General features: G+C 46.4%; 1 protein-coding gene across 1 annotated transcript in view; it reads right to left on the bottom strand.

Annotated features, from left to right (window-relative positions):
- Positions 1–18098, bottom strand: part of LOC124613267 (atrial natriuretic peptide receptor 1-like) — an 839102-nt gene that overhangs the window by 170671 nt on the left and 650333 nt on the right. The window contains exons 8-9 of the mRNA XM_047141959.1: positions 10377–10512; positions 106–342 (exon numbers count right to left, since the gene is read on the bottom strand). Coding sequence (XP_046997915.1) covers positions 106–342; positions 10377–10512 — 373 coding nt within the window. The remainder of the gene's footprint in view (positions 1–105; positions 343–10376; positions 10513–18098) is intronic.

The following is an 18098-nucleotide window of genomic DNA, read 5'->3' as shown; positions in this document are numbered from 1 at the left end:
CAGTTGTTGCGTTGTTCCAGGGATGGCCACTTCACCAATAACAAGCGCCGCTCGCTGTTTAGTTTAGAGAAGGGCTGCAGCGCGGCGCCAGCGACAGCTACGTACCGGTGTCGGCGCAGTCCGGGTGGTTGCCGAGGAAGCCGCAGAGCGGCACGTCGGCGGGCGGCCCCTCGCGCCCGCCCGGCCAGTGGATGCGCTGCCCCTCGACGGCGGTGTACTGGCGGTCGCGGCCGTAGTAGTGCGCCACGACCACGAAGCGGCCCGTGATGGGGTCCAGGTCGAGCACCGCGTAGTCGGCGTCGCGGTCGCCGTTGTCGTCGATGCGCACGCTGCCCGTGATGCCTGCGCCAGTCACACACACCGCCGCGGCTGCAGTCGCGCTACGGGCTCGCCGGCGCGCTCGAGGCGCAGTGCAAGGCCGGGTGGGGCGGGCCGCTCTCGCTTCACAATACGTCAAGGCACTAGCCGTTTCAGACATGTGGCGGCATAAGTGTTCTCCCAGATCTCGATTTCGTGGAAAAAACGCGTGGCAACAGCTGAGGTGCAGGGCAAGAAGGTGTGGAAAATATTGTGTACAACGACAACAGAAAAAGAAAACAGAACAAACGTGCAAACAGGTCTGAAAACTCAAGTACAGAACACACATTAATACTAGTTTCGAAAAGTATTTCAAAACTAAGTAATCACCTTTAAGCTAATTCTTCTGACTACATAGTAGTTATCATGCTGTCAAAAACATAGGAACAAGCCATCCTCAAAAGATACATATTTTCGATTAATGTAGTTCCATGTGAGCAATCAAAACAGCCAGAACATTATGACCACATACCTAATACTCGGTACGTCCAACTCTGACACAGATGACAGCGGCGATGCATCATCGCATAGAAGCAGTGAGGTTCTGGCAGGTCGCTGGAGGGAGGTGCCGCCAAATCTGCACACCCAACTCACTTAATTCTCGTAAATTCCAGGAAGGGGGGTAATGAACTCTGACGCCACATTCAATCACATCCCATATGTGTTCGATTGCGTTCAGATCTGGCGAGTTGGGGGACCAACATATCAACTGGAATTCGCAACTGTTTTCCTCGAAGTACTTCATCGCGCTACTGGACTTGTGACATGGCGCATTATCCTGCTGAAATATGCCACTGCCTTCAGGAAACATGACCGATCTGAAGAGGTGTATGTGATCTGGAACCAGTGTACACTACTCTTTGGCCATCATGATGCCTTGCGCGAGCTCCACTGGACCCATGGATGCCCTCATGAATGTTCCCAGAGTACAATGGAGACGCCGGCAGCTTCTCTCCGTCCCACAGTGGAGGTGTCAAGGAGCTGTTGCCCTGGAAGACGACGGATCCGTGCCCTCCCATCAGCTTGATGAAGAAGGTATCGGCATTCATTAGACCATGCAATGCTCTCCCACTGCACCAACATCTAGTGCAAATGGTCACATGCCCATTTCAGCTATAGTTGCCGGTGCTGTTGTGTTAAAATTAACACATGCATGGGACGTCGGCTGCGGAGGCCCGTCGTTAGTAGTGTTCGGTGCACTGTGTGTTCAGACACACTTTTACTCTGCCCATCATTAAAGTCTGATGTTAGTTCTGCCACAGTTTGCCACCTGTCCTGTTCTACCAGTCTGCCCAGCTTTCGACGTCCGACATCTGTAATGAGGGGTGGCTTCCCAACCCCACGACGTCTGGTCGTTGAAGAAACCACAGCATTCTCTGAACACCCGGCAAGTCGTGCACTTTCCGAATTCTCGTGTCGAGCCTCTGGGCCACCACAAACTCTCGGTCAGTCTCACACATATCAAACGCCTTCCACATTCTACAACACTATCGGCACGCTCACTGATACTACATGTGTCGTGCGTGTGCCTGACTAGCAGTCATTCCTCGCCAATTGACGCTGCTATGGCCTGGACGGGTTTACATCGATAGTAGACCGTTGGTCTTAATGGTGTGGCTGATCAGTGTATACTTTTCGTGCTTGAAACTGAAAATCAAGAAAAAAAATTCGGTAATATTTTTACGGAATCTAAAGCCACACAGGTGTCGAAGCACCTTTGAATAAATGTAAACAGAAACCCATTGTGTTTTGCAGAAGGTGGAGCTTAAAAATCGATACTGAAGGTACTAGATGAGCAGTTATGGCACTGCATTCAGTAATGGAACGAAGCCTGAAGGAGAATACGGTACCATCAAAGTATTTGTGGACCTCAGGGCGATAGCACACAGCGTAACCACAGAGTGCGAGTACCCACGATGAGAGCAATCAAATGTGCAGAACAGAACCGTTTTCGTCAGTGTACGTTCACTTCAAACCTCATGTGAGTGTGCTACAGCGTAAGATTCACCCATAGACAACCTCCTGATTTTCGAGCTGATTACATCTCTAGAACAAACACATCTCCATTACACATCCCGTTAATTTTGTTCTTGTAGTTCATAGGGATCTAAACAATTTGCGTTCGATATCTGCAATGAACTTCGTGTAAGACGCTGAAGAGATAAAAACAAAGATATTCTACTTGTTTGCGACTACGGTCACAGCTCAGATATCGCTATTCTTTAAGGTATAGGGACAATCACCACTGTTGTTAGGTTTCGCACTGCACTTCATCGTATTACCGTGCATCGGCTCCTAGTACGGTATACAAAACTGTCTTGAGAAGCATCGACTTTCGACCAGTGTCATGCAGCAGATTAGCAATTTATCACACTTTGAAATCTTTTGTGGATGAAATTCTTGCGCTTTTACTTACTTTACAACATCTGTAATCTTTGTTCATCGTTAGGGAAACGAAAATATTAATCGCACTTAAAAAATAATTCACCACGTCATAGAAACTTTGTGTCTACTAGAAAATAAGCAGAGTGGCTTTTAAAACTTAGTAATACTCAGGATATGACTCAGACAGTCACATATAAATCTTATCTGCAAATGAACATTGCTCGAAATGTATGTACTTTCAATAGATTCACTGGCAGCACATACCAGAACTGCTGAATGTGCCTAGCACTTGTCTCATAAATACACTCCTGGAAATTGAAATAAGAACACCGTGAATTCATTGTCCCAGGAAGGGGAAACTTTATTGACACATTCCTGGGGTCAGATACATCACATGATCACACTGACAGAACCACAGGCACATAGACACAGGCAACAGAGCATGCACAATGTCGGCACTAGTACAGTGTATATCCACCTTTCGCAGCAATGCAGGCTGCTATTCTCCCATGGAGACGATCGTAGAGATGCTGGATGTAGTCCTGTGGAACGGCTTGCCATGCCATTTCCACCTGGCGCCTCAGTTGGACCAGCGTTCGTGCTGGACGTGCAGACCGCGTGAGACGACGCTTCATCCAGTCCCAAACATGCTCAATGGGGGACAGATCCGGAGATCTTGCTGGCCAGAGTAGTTGACTTACACCTTCTAGAGCACGTTGGGTGGCACGGGATACATGCGGACGTGCATTGTCCTGTTGGAACAGCAAGTTCCCTTGCCGGTCTAGGAATGGTAGAACGATGGGTTCGATGACGGTTTGGATGTACCGTGCACTATTCAGTGGCCCCTCGACGATCACCAGTGGTGTACGGCCAGTGTAGGAGATCGCTCCCCACACCATGATGCCGGGTGTTGGCCCTGTGTGCCTCGGTCGTATGCAGTCCTGATTGAGGCGCTCACCTGCACGGCGCCAAACACGCATACGACCATCATTGGCACCAAGGCAGAAGCGACTCTCATCGCTGAAGACGACACGTCTCCATTCGTCCCTCCATTCACGCCTGTCGCGACACCACTGGAGGCGGGCTGCACGATGTTGGGGCGTGAGTGGAAGACGGCCTAACGGTGTGCGGGACCGTAGCCCAGCTTCATGGAGACGGTTGCGAATGATCCTCGCCGATACCCCAGGAGCAACAGTGTCCCTAATTTGCTGGGAAGTGGCGGTGCGGTCCCCTACGGCACTGTGTAGGATCCTACGGTCTTGGCGTGCATCCGTGCGTCGCTGCGGTCCGGTCCCAGGTCGACGGGCACGTGCACCTTCCGCCGACCACTGGCGACAACATCGATGTACTGTGGAGACCTCACGCCCCACGTGTTGAGCAATTCGGCGGTACGTCCACCCGGCCTCCCGCATGCCCACTATACGCCCTCGCTCAAAGTCCGTCAACTGCACATACGGTTCACGTCCACGCTGTCGCGGCATGCTACCAGTGTTAAAGACTGCGATGGAGCTCCGTATGCCACGGCAAACTGGCTGACACTGACGGCGGCGGTGCACAAATGCTGCGCAGCTAGCGCCATTCGACGGCCAACACCGCGGTTCCTGGTGTGTCCGCTGTGCCGTGCGTGTTATCATTGCTTGTACAGCCCTCTCACAGTGTCCGGAGCAAGTATGGTGGGTCTGACACACCGGTGTCAATGTGTTCTTTTTTCCATTTCCAGGAGTGTATATGAACGTACAGACACATAAATTAGTCCTCCATTTTTATGGATTTATCATACTTTGTCTCGAAATTAATCAACACACAAAGCACATCTCACTAGTATGATATCTATAATAAAACCATCGTGATCTAATGAAAAGTAAATCTTCCTCCTTTAACAAAATTTCGATTTGCATCTATAGTGGCAAGAAAGCATCACCACTGCTCTCACTAATAAACAAACATGTGTAAAGAGGGAAAAACACATATAATATTATAATTTCGGTTATAGCGCAAAATGAGAACAACAGCGACCTACCAATGTCACCCAACTATTTCGGTTTGATGTGACCGACATGTGCAGTAAGCTATGTTCACTCCGTAGGTAGTCATACTCGGTCACTGTAACGTTGTATAAGATGATCAAGATAATGGATTTTGAAGATAAAGCACTCCATCCAGTGATCATAGACCGACAAGATCAAACATTGTTTTAACATGTTGCCTACAAGTGACTTCATCCAGTCTCCTTGTTGGGCCAGATCGTTTTCCATCACAACCTTATGTGATGCTACTCGCTTAGGGGATGGAGATATTATGTTTATATTCAACAGTCACGTAAAAGCAAAGAGAAGCAATAAACTATTTTAAAAATATGTATCAAAAGTTATCAGAAAGTACATACTTAAATTTGAATATTAATTTCGTGGAAGTTCCCGAGGCGACATCGTAATAAAGTTCCTCAGGCATTGTAGTATTTTCCCTGTTATTTGAGTCTCAACAACTCTTGTCATTAATAACTTACCAACTAGCACTAAGATGACGATTTCAGTTAAAAATGAGCACGTTGTGAGAAGGATTCCACTTTCACCTGCATTGAGTTGTCTACAAAGTGAAACTGAAGGGAAACAGTCGCCAGGGACTAGTAATCTTACATCAGAGAGTGGTTCTTCGGAATTTGTTACAAGAGTCACAAAAAATAGTTTCATTTTCGTATTTTCGTTAGCCGACTGTTTCTCTTTAGATAGGTGTTTTTAAGTAGGACCCATAGAGGACAGTCAGCCTTAATGTTTAGTCGGACTCCATGCAAACAACACACACTTCTGCAGTCATTATACTCATCAGGCAGGCGACACACACCCGCAGTTTAAGTGGCATGCTGGTGTACGTATCCGTTGAGTGCGGAAGCATTAGAAGAGTAGGGAAAGTAATGGGACGACAAATTATTTAGTTCGGTTTGTTACTCGCAAATCGTGACACCACACTTCTTAATTTGACAATGGTAGCAAGACTGAACCGCCTTTGCTGAGTCTCAAAATCCTGCAAGCTGACACTCAGGCAGCTGTCAAAATAATCTGCTCTCACTGAATTATGACTTGTTAATCTCTCCCCTTCTCTCTCCTCACCACCTTTCTCTCTCTTCACCTGGTTCGCCATCCAATCTTTCTTGATAACTGTGAATTGGTACTGCCAATAGCCTTGTCACTGTGGTAACACCGGTTCCCGTCAGATCGCCGAAGTTAAGAGCTGTCAGGCTTGGCTAGCACTTGGATTTGTCACCATCCGGGTCTGCCGTGTGCTGCTGGCAAGTGGGGTGCACTCTGCCCTTTGTGAGGCCAATTGAACACATGCCCCTCCGTATCTGCTTCTGGTGAAACCTAAGGGCTGAGGATGATGCGGTGGCCAGTCGGTACTGTTGGACATTCAAGGCCTGTTTGGACGGTGTTTTTTGCCAATTGCTACTACTGAATTAGCCGGATAATGTCTGCTAGCATTTACTAATCTTTTCTTTATGTGTTATGAATAATGCACTTTTTCAGTACCGCTATTCAAAAGGTGTGATCTAATGGTTTGTGCATCTAATGACCTTAGCATACAATTTGTTTTGAATTTAAGTATAAGTCTCTTCTGAGTACTGTTTATAAAAAACACCATTCCTGCACTAAAAACTGGACACAAATTCATCCTGCCAGTAAGAAAACAAATCTAAAGCTTTGGTGTACGACACTCGTCACAGAAAATTTTCGTGTTGGTTGTCATTTTCATTCGAAGTTGCCTCAGGGCACAGGATATTTTAGATGCACTAATGTACACTAGCACTGCTGAGGGACTGTATTTTCCTTCTTCACCCATCCGGTCCTTTTCAGGTATCCTAAATCCCTAAAACGATTCTTTGTTTCTTTCACTCCCCTTAGTTTTCAAAGGCATAAATTACAATTTGTTAAATTACAGTTTTAAAGATCTTGAAATATGATCAGCACATTCGTCAGGTTGAAAAATCATCTTTACCTGGTTTTCATTTAAGTCCTATGTTGAACCACACTGCCTGGTATCTAAATTTGTCCGATGCCTGAACAGTTAAGCTACGTATATGTATGTGGGATCTTCACTCTCCGCTAAACTTATCTGTGTTCTGCTAATGAACTTCATACGCCCTTCACAGCCTGTTGTGAAATACCTTCTGGGACGCTGTTCAATTCATTTTTCTCTTTGTAACTCTTCAGGCTTTCCCGGCGATCTAATGACATCTCGGGTTGTCGGGTGTTCTGCCGGATATCAACGTCGTACTTGCACGATATTTCGGTCACGTAGCTCGTGACCTTCATCAGGTGCGACCTGAGACTGCTCCTCGAGTGGACCTGGTCCAGTATTTATGCCTATGGCCTTCCCCCTCCACCAACGGCTGCAGGCGCTTCCTCTGTGGTCCGCGCCCATTCCCTGCGACCTGCTGGAGCGTTGCTGCTCTGTTTTCCGTCCGCTGCGGTTCTAGGTGTTCCCTCTGCGGTCCGCGCTCACCAAACCCGCTCCTGGGGGTTTCATCTACGGTCTGGGGTACCAAGCGTTCCCCCTGCGGTCCGCGCCCGCTCACCACGACCTGTTGGAGCGTTGCCGCTCCGTTTTTCGTCCGCTGCGGCTCAGGCTGTTCCCTCTGCGGTCCGCGCCCACCAGTCCCACTTCTGGGTGTTCCATCTTCGGTCTGGTGCGCCTGGCAGTCCGTCAGGGGCTCGTTTTCCATCTCCATGTCTCTGGTTCTTCTGTTTGTGTAGTGTTGCAGCTGGCCCCATTGCTCCTTTAACAATTCCAGAGCCGGATCCTTGGCTCTGTTTAGCTGGTACCCTGTGTCACGGTTCATAAGATCGTCAGCCATTTTAATTTCTATCGATTCTCTTATAACACGGTCCCAAAATCTGGGTGTTTGTGCTATAATCAAGAAACTCATTGAGCCTGTCCATCCCATGTGGCCAGATCATGAAGGTGTCGTCCACATACCTAAAGAAGCATGTGGGTTTAAGTGTGGCTGTCTCCAATGCCCTCTCCATAAACATGCTGGCAACCACAGGGGACAGTTGGCTGCCCATAGCTACACCTTCAGTTTGCTCGTAATATTGGTTTCTGTACAGGAAATACGTGGATGCTTCTTTAGGTATGTGGATGACACCTTCGTTATCTGGCCACATGGGATGGACAGGCTCAATGAGTTTCTTGAACATCTTAACTCATGCCACCCTAATATCAAGTTCACCATGGAAATGGAGAAGAATGGCCAGCTACCATTTCTGGATGTACTAGTCCAGAGGAAAGCAGATGGATCAATTGGCCACAGTGTGTACCGAAAACCAACACACACTGATTTGTATCTGCGGGCCAGCAGCTGTCACCACCCTGCACAGAAGAATGGGGTTCTGAAGACTTTGGTCCACAGAGCACGTGCCCTGTCAGACCAAGAGAATCTACCTATAGAGATAGAACGTCTCAAAACAGTTTTCTCCAAGAATGGATACACAGACAGACAAATTGAGAGGGCACTCCAACCAGCCACTATACCACACCTTCCTGAAGAAGACCAAGATGAAGCAAAGAAGGTGGCATATCTGCCCTATGCTGGCTGTATTTCTGCCAGAATCAGTAGGATCCTCTGTAAACACAATATCAAGTGTGTTTTCTGTCCATCCAACAAGATCGGGGGACTGCTGGGGAGTGTCAAAGACGACCTGGTGTTACGAAAACCAAAGAATTACAATATACTTTGTCAATGTGGCATGTCCTACATTGGCCAGACGACAAGAACTGTGGAGATCAGGTGCAATGAACATCAGAGGCACACTAGATCAAGACAGGTGACTAAGTCAGCCATTGCTGAACACTGTCTAGAACTAGATCATGCCATGAAGTATGAGGATACTAAGATTCTAGCACAAACACCCAGATTTTGGGACAGTGTTATAAGAGAATCGATAGAAATTAAAATGGCTGACGATCTTATGAACCGTGACACAGGGTACCAGCTAAGCAGAGCCTGGGATCCGGCTCTGGAATTGTTAAAGGAGCAACGGGGCTAGCTGCAACACTACACAAACAGAAGAACCAGAGACATGGAGATGGAAAACGAGCCCCTGACGGACTGCCAGGCGCACCAGACGGAAGATGGAACACCCAGAAGTGGGACTGGTGGGCGCGGACCGCAGAGGGAACATCCAGAGTCGCAGCGGACGAAAAACGGAGCGGCAACCCTCCAACAGGTCGTGGTGAGCGGGCGCGGACCGCAGGGGGAACGCTTGGTACCCCAGACCGTAGATGAAACCGCCAGGAGCGGGTTTGGCGGGCGCGGACCGCAGAGGGAACACCTAGAACCGCAGCGGACGGAAAACAGAGCAGCAACGCTCCAGCAGGTCGCAGGGAATGGGCGCGGACCACAGAGGAAGCGCCTGCAGCCGTTGGTGGAGGGGGAAGGCCATAGGCATAAATACTGGACCAGGTCCACTCGAGGAGCAGTCTCAGGTCGCACCTGATGAAGGTCACGAGCTACGTGACCGAAATATCGTGCAAGTACGACGCTGATATCGGGCAGAACACCCGACAACCCAAGATGTCATTTTTCTCTTTATTCATCAATGCCATTTACAATGCCCATTCACTACTAAGCAATTCCATTGCTAGTTTTGAGTGTGCATGATGGCAATTATGAAGGAGTAAAAACAAAACAAAACCAAAACCTTCACCTAAGACACATTTCCAGATCAGAGTCAAGTTAGTTGAAAGAAGAAATAAGAAAATGTAAGAAAATATCAAAATAAAAATGAAATGGGGAAGGTGCCAATGATAACGTTCATAGATGACGTAGGCATTGGGTTGAATGGAAGAGAATTGAAGAAAATTGAAGAGAAATAAGATTTTAAAATCCCGTCGATGGCACGGCAATTAGTGACGGAGAACAAGCTGAGGCTGCAGAAGGATCATCCATACATTTGTCTTAAGCGATTTGAGGAAACCACGGAAAACTTAGATTTGGAAATAGAGACCACGTCGTCGCCTCCAACTCCCCCCCCCCCCCCCCCCCCCCCCATCCCCGCTCGTCTAAAACAACAGTCGGTAAGATTCCCTCAATGTATAATTGTAGCTGGACATAATTATCGAATACTTCTTTCCACAGCTTGCACCTTTATAAGCGCCTGCATGGTTCCAGAAAATCGGTGACCAACCACACTGGGCACGTGAAAGACAAAATCCTGTTGACACTGTTGCAGGACGGATAGTGGATATCAGGTAGACTCGTACAGTGACCACCACTTTCTCCGTAAATCAGGTCTTGTGCTATGTTCTCCAGGAGATAAATTAAGAATGATGTTTGGATTGCTAAAGTCCTTCTCCTTCAAGTCCTCCATGCCCGAATCGACCACGTCATCGGCATTGTCGCTCCAGAGATACTGGAGTCAAAGTCGGTGCAAACTGGGCACAAACTAGACATTATTAGTATAACTAAAGGCGTCAACGCTGCAGTGTTACGTTTCTATTGAAAAATGTACTCCAGAGTCGTGTGTTTTATTTGTGAGAGGTGTACGTCCATATCATTTTAGGCTCTATTCTGGAGGACAATGAAACTCAGGCAACCTGCTAGCTACGAAGTCAGCGGAACTGCGCTGTGCGCGACATACCGGTGAACTGGCGGTTCCACATCCGGCTGGTGATGGCCCGGCCGTCCCAGATGTCACCACCCTCGGACAGTGTCTCGTTGAGCGCCATGCCCAGCAGCAGCACGCCGTCGTAGAAAGCGCCGATGAAGAAGTTCACCTGCCGACAGCAGCTCACCACTGTTTTACCATGAATGCGCAGCATAAATCAGAGGTAACAAATAGTAAATATGAGATATACGGCTAGCTCCAGATTGTCTGGGTGAGGATTATAAAACCTGCAGATTAGAGTAAGTCACGGTGATATGGTGAATCGGGTGAAATGTGAATTGATTTAATTCTTTACTGCTTAAATAGATGTCACTGTATGTCTGCATGCCAACAGTATCTGATCGTCTGTGCAGTGTGCACGTGTTGAAAACAAGCTCCGTTTTAAAAAAACGTAAGTACTTTGCACAAACCTGTTTTCGATGCTAAATAATTTTTATATGTTGCATGCATTTGTAGATGTTACTTCAGGTAGCGTAGTCCACGAGGTATTTAGTGATATATTCTGCCTTCTTATACTGCTTATGTACTACATAACCTAGAAATCGTTGCGTCTAGTGTTTTGAACTTCTTGCCGTGTTATTCACCGTTTCACCCACAGCAAATGGGAGAAATGGTGAACTCGGGCAGGGGTGATACGATGAAGGACTTTTCTTATGTGTAAAGCATAAAGTTTTTATTTAGGTACATCCCAACCAGGGTTTTTGACAAGTCATTAAATGTTAGCATTCTGTTTTATCCGACGTTTCAGTACAATCGTTAATTTAAAAATTACTTTTTATTTATATTTTTTGCGAATACAGTTTGGTTTGCCAGTGGTTAAAAAAGTAAATATTCCAACTACCGCCATTGTTCCAAGCAAAGATGCCTACATTTTACAAAAGAAATAAAGGATCCACCCGTGCTGATTGGACAGAGGAGCAACTTAACGATGCCGTAAAAGCGGTGCCAAATGGAATGAGCCTGAATAAAGCCTCAAAGGAGTTTCACGTTCCATGGCCAACGCTGAAGAGACGATTAGCAAACGGGTGCTTTATGAAAAAACTTTTGGTTGGACCGCCTGTGTTAACACAAGAATGTGAGAAAAAGTTGATAAAACATATCATAAAATTACAAAACTTGGTATTTGCACCGACAAGGACAGAAGTACGTACCATCGCATATAAACTAGCTGAGAAATATAACCAACATCACAAATTTAACCGAGAAAAGGAAATTGCTGGAATGGACTGGCTACATTTATTCTTAAAAAGAAATCCGGAACTCTCAATCAGCAAATCGGAAGGTGTTTCACAAGCACGGTCAAGGGGTTTAAATACGAAAAACGTTTCAGACTATTTTTCATTGCTGCAGAACATCTTGGTAGAGCATAACCTCGAAAAAATGGTTCAAATGACTCTGAGCACTATGGGACTCAACTGCTGAGGTCATTAGTCCCCTAGAACTTAGAACTAGTTAAACCTAACTAACCTAAGGACATCACAAACATCCATGCCCGAGGTAGGATTCGAACCTGCGACCGTGGCGGTCTTGCGGTTCCAGACTGCAGCGCCTTTAACCGCACGGCCACTTCGGCCGGCAGCATAACTTCCTTGATAAGCCGGGAAATATATTCAACGTAGATGAGGCCGGACTTCAGCTGAATAATAGACGAGGTTACGTGTTGGCAGCAAAGGGGTCTAAGAGCGTTCCAGCGATAACATCCGGTGAAAAGGGTGAAACCATATCTGCAATGAAGCTGCAGTGGAGAGAGCGTGTTTTTACCCCCAGCTTGTGTTTTGAAGGGAAAAAATGAAATGACCGATTACAAGGACGGTATGCCGCCGGGTTCCACGATTTTCATGTCACGAAAGTCGGCGAACGTAACAACTGATATTTTTCTTCTGTGGGTAAGGAACCATTTTGCACCGAGGAAGCCTGAGGGGACAGTCGTGGTTTTCGATGCACACAGCTCTCATTGCAGCATCGTGGATACATCAGAGTTTGCAGAAGAAAAAAAAACATAATTTTGCTCTGTCTACCCAGCCACACCACACACTATCTGCAGCCGCTAGACAGTGCATTTTTTAAAGCTCTCAAATCCTATTATCACAATGCTTACAATTCGTACATTAAAATGAATCCAAATAGAAAAATTACCAGACTAGTGTTCGGAGGACTGCTTACACAGGCATGGGTTCAAGCAGCTACGACAGAGAATGCAATATCGGGGTTCAGAAGCACGGGAATCATCCCGTTTAATCCTGAGGTCATCCCCGAATACGAGTTTTTAACATCAGCTTCAGATCAACACCAGGAAAACAACGAACGACGTGGAAACAGACCTAATTGATCTCGACCAATTTGTTCGCACTGGCAGGAGATACCTAATCCCTCGGAAGAAGCAACTGCAGACGTAGATAACGATCAGGGACTTGAACACATACAAGTTTCACCACATCTGGGCTGTTCGCAGCGGGCGGAAAATCCACAGGAAAACATGCAGTCTTCATCAGAAGCAACAGATATGACCTGGAAAGTGGCAACAGAAGAATCGAAAATACCCCTGGCAAACTCTTTGAGCATATTTCGCCGATAACTATCCTAGATAAAGTTGCATCTGCAAGGAAGAGGTCCAGAGCTTTAGCTGAGGTTTTGACTTCTCCAGAAAACATCGACAACCTGCGAAACAGAAAACGACAAAATGAGTCAGAGAAGAGTAGAGTAAATGCTAAAAAGAAGACTAGAGGAGAAACCGTAACCAAAAGAAAAACCGTAACCAAAGCAAAAACCGTAACGAAAGAGACTACCAAAGGACTTATCAAAAACAAGCAGCCTAAGAAACGAAAAGCGTCTACCACTGACACCGAATTCGACTCGTCGCTGGATATCCAATTGCTAGACGATGATGACGAAGCGGATGATGAAGAGTGTTGTTGTGTAGGGTGCGGTGAACTGTACAATTGCACTAAAAAGGATGTGGATTGGATCAAATGTATTAGCTGCCACCGTTGGCTGCATGAAGACTGTTCAAAATATGAATCTATGTGTGACGTATGTGGCAAAAGGCAAGGGAAAAAAGTTCACCATTTCACCCAAAGGGCATTCGCCATTTCACCCATATTCATGGATGAAATGGTGAAATTGATAAAAATAAGTATTTTTTAAACTTTTGTAGTACCTTAAAGAGGATATGGTACTGTTAATGTGTTACTTATGTATTTTGTGAAAGGAGAGTGTTTTCATTTTGTTTAAATAAACAATTTCTTGTCTTCTAGGAGGCCCAAATTTTTTGTTCACTATATCACCCTGATTTACCCTGTGTGTGCACAGACTGGCGATTAAAAAACTAATCGTGAGGTCTATTCTGATTAGAGCAAATACGCTGAGGTGACAAGAGCCATGGGATAGCGATATGCACATATATAGACGGCGGTAATATCGCGTAGAAAAGGCACAAAAGGGCAGTGCACTGGTGGATCTGTCATTTGTATTCAGGTGATTCATGCGAAAAGGTTTCCGACGTAATTATGTCTGCCCAACAGGAATTGACGGACTTTGAACGCGGAATGGTAGTTGGAACTAGATGCTTGGGATATTCCATTTCGGAAATCGTTCAGGAACTCATCATTCAGCGATCCATTGTGTCAATAGTGTGCCGAGAATGCCACGCTCCAGACATCAACCCTCACCGCAGGCAAATGGTTCAAATGGCTCTGAGCACTATGGGACTTAACATCTGAGGTCATCAGTCCCCTAACTAATCTAAGGACATCACACATATCCATGCCCGAGGCAGGATTCGAACCTGCGACCGTAACGGTCGCGTGGTTCCAGACTGAAGCGCCAAGAACCGCCCAGCCACACCGGCCGGCCTCACAGCAGACAACGCAGAGGCCGACGGCCTTCATTTAACGACCGAGAGCAGCTGCGTTTGCGTAGAGTTGTCAGTGCGAACAGACAAACAACATTGCTTCGAATAACCGTGGAAATCAATGTGGCAAGTGCGACGAACGTATCCCGCTGGATAACGAGGCGAAATTTGACGTCAGTGGGCTACGGCAGCAGACGACCGACGCGAGTGCCATTGCTTACAGCACGATTTCGAATGCAGCGCCTCTCCTGGGCCGGCGACCATATCAGTTGGACCCTAGGCGCTTGTAAACCGTCGCCTGGTCACATGAGCCCCGGTTTCAGTTGTTAAGAGCTGATGTTAGGGTTCGAGAGTAACGCAGACCCCACGAAGCGATGGACTCAACTCGTCAACAAGGCACTGAGCAAGCAGGTGGCTCCATAATGATGTGAGCTGCATTCACATGGAATAGACTGGGTCCTCTGGTCAAACTGAACCGACCATTGACTGGAAATGGTTATGTTGCCCTATTTCCATTTGCGACCATTCATAGACTTCATGCTCGCAAACAACGGTTGAATTCTTACGGACGACAGTGCGCTTCGTCACTGGGACACAAATGTTGGTGATTAGTTAGAAGAACACTCTAGAAAGTTTGAACGAATGATATGGCCACCCATATCGCCCGACATGAGTCTCATTGAACATTTACGGGATGTAATGGAGAGGTCACTTCGTGCAGTTGTGGACGCCAATAGAGGCAGCACGGCTCGGTACTCCTGCAAGGACTTCCAACAACTTGTCAAGTCCATGCGACGTGAGCTGCTGCACCATGACTGGCAAAAGAAGGTCTGACACGATATCCGGGAGGTATCCCATGACTTTTGTCACCACAGTGTATTTTCGTTTAGAATACAAATTTCCGGTTGTGAAGATGTAGATGAGTGAACATACGCGAGGGTTTTAATGCGGTGAAACAACAGCAATAGTGTGATTCTTCAATTTCTCCCGACGTATTTCTTGCTCGAACAGTCCACGGGTGTATGCCGGTCCATAGTGTCCAACGGGCACGATATTTAGGCTATCAGACATGTCGCCATCGTCAGGTTCGCGACATGTCTGAATGCCGAAATATTGTGCCTGTTGGACACTATGGACCGGCAGTACACCCGTGGATTGTTCGAACCACAATAGTGATTAAATACCAGCTAAATTAAGCAGATACAGTAAAAAAGAGAAATGTGTTCAGTAAAGGAAGGGGGCGAAGCGAGGTGATCGAGGTCGTCATCCTCACGTACACTGAGCCACTGGAATGCATTCAGCTGCTGTTCGAGTATGTAGGGCGAACTTCGTTTGACTGTAGGGATGTTAGGGATGTTTTGACTCTGAAAATTTCGGAGCGTCATCAGGAAAAAAGAGAGTGGAAAACAAGAGCAGAAAAACTGTATGATTTTTTTATGAAGGTGATATGACAATATGTGGTATGAAGTACAGTGTGTTTTAACTGTAAATGCGTAAATAAGTCGTCAGTTTCCGGTGAGTAACGGATAAATAATGTAGTGGGATTTTGAATGTGACGTGTAGTATGTATTGTAAACACAAAAAACACAAGTTACCACTAACAACTCGTGTGTTTTTCACGATTTGGAAAATTTATTTTACTTTCGCTTTGTGACCCGATACCTTGCCTGTCGGCTCAGTCGTCAGTTGCCAAAGGGAAGGAAGTCATGTGCGCCATCCGTTTGTGAATCATGTAAACACTGTTATGTGGGTTATCGTCTTTTCTGAGACCGACATTGGGGACCAGTACTGCAATAGCAGTGAAAACCACGCAAAATCCACATGCAGACTAGCCCACATACCAGGACAAAGACAGGTAACTAGCCGCGCATGTTTGTTCCGGGTCTGACTCACCCATAACTCGCAAGATAGCACGCTGCACGATACGCTAAATCGCAGTTTGTCTTACAAAGGTGTGTGTCAACATTCTCCGGGAAATATATGTAGAGAAGTGCCGAGTAGATGTTTCTGCTACTGCCAGTCGAACGTATTAGGTGTAAACATTCGTATCGCACACATACATGCATCGTTTTCATTTACTTGCCTTTACACACTGTTCAAAATAGTTACTGGAACAGGTGTATCAACGTTCTGTACGTTAAATCATTGTGGTCTTACTGCATGGCTTGAGTTCTTTTCTTTTAATGCAGGTGACAATGAGTCTATTGGTTGTGTTATGCGTTGCAGTTTCAGGCGACCTCTCACAAGCAAGTGGATACCAGTCCCTGTTTTTTCTGGTGAGGTAAACAAATGACAGTTGGCATTTGTGGACATTGTATTCAACCAAGCAGATGCATTGCAGCATCTTAATTCACTGCAAACTGCACAGGTGATATGCATGCTTAAAAAAGGATGACGTTTTGGTCGGGTTGCTGTAGATGCCAATGCCTGTCCAAGTGTCTTCATGTTCTGGTCACACTTCGGGGAGACAGGTCAGTACACGAGTCGAGTTGGACAATGTCGCCGACGCATTATAAAACGACGTTCAGACCTATATGTGGCCACCTCTGCGTAGCAGCGACGTACTGATATTGCCAGATCACTGCTAGACGACCTCAGAAGGACCACTGGAGCCGCTGTATGCGATGAGACTGTGATGAACAACTTACGAGAAAGCCTTGCGACACGGATGTCGTGTCTGAGTATACCGCTTGACACGACATCTTGCAGATCGCCTTCAGTTCTGCCGTTCCCTTGTCAAGTGCAATCTCTGGAGACGAGTCCAGATATCGTCTGACGCAAGTTGATGACCGTGTTCTTGTGTGGTGACACGAGGTAAGCGGTATCTGCCAAATGTTGTCCAGGATATCGTCAGATTTCCAAGATTCTGAGATTTTATGGGCAGGATTCACTGCTGACAGCCATACAGATCTTGTCGTTGTCCATGGTTGCCTTATAGCCAGGAAAATCCTATTAGATCATGTGGTGGTTGCTGCATACGACGGTGGGCCCGAATTCCTTCTCATGCCAAGGTCTATGTGGTAGGCGTCACCAGGGATGTGTTGCAAAGCATGAACACTGAAGCAATGTTGTGACTGGCGACGAGTACCGACTTACACCCCATCGAGAATGTGTCGGACATGTCTGACAGACGTTTGCATGGTCATCCTGTTCCACAGCACACTCTGCAACAACTCTCGTGGGCTCTCCTTCAAGGGTGAACTCTAAAGACTTATACAGCGCGTGTCCCGTATGTGTCACGAGTGATAATCGCTTATGGAGTGCATACACATTATTGAAGCTCTCAAAGTCTAATGAAAATCACCAAAGATGACCGGATGAATGATTGTTTCCACTTTGTTTTCGAGACCTGTCAGACATTTCAGTTCTTTCTCTGGGATCCACACTGAGGGTGTCAGACCAGACGACGATTAATCATTCGTTCCATGGTCTTTATTACACAGCTCATTAAGGCAGCACTTTGGTAACTACTGGGACAAGTGCGGTCCTTTCCTGGTTTGAGGAGAGGTATCAGAATTGCCTCTCTCCACGAGTTAGGAAAATTAAGTGTCTGCTATATAAGATTAAAACATTCGAGAAGGATTTCCCTTGACGCTGCTGGCAAATGTCGAAGCATGCACTACCGGATTTGGCCGTGACTGGGTGCAGTATGATGAGTAGATATATTTGATTGCCTCACGCCAGGACCGACCCAAGATACCTAGGATCTACCAAATATATCTACTACCGGCCGTAATTTTAGATCCAACTCACGTAATTTCATTTAAAAAGCCTCTATTTTATATTAAATTACATATAAAATTAATAAAAATAAATATTTTTCTTATCATGTTCACTTGCTATAA

Source organism: Schistocerca americana, chromosome 4 (genome assembly GCF_021461395.2).
Source record: "Schistocerca americana isolate TAMUIC-IGC-003095 chromosome 4, iqSchAmer2.1, whole genome shotgun sequence".
In the NCBI taxonomy this organism is placed as follows: Eukaryota; Metazoa; Arthropoda; class Insecta; order Orthoptera; family Acrididae; genus Schistocerca; species Schistocerca americana.
Note: the sequence above shows the minus strand (reverse complement) of the source record. Positions and strands in the feature narration are given on the sequence as shown.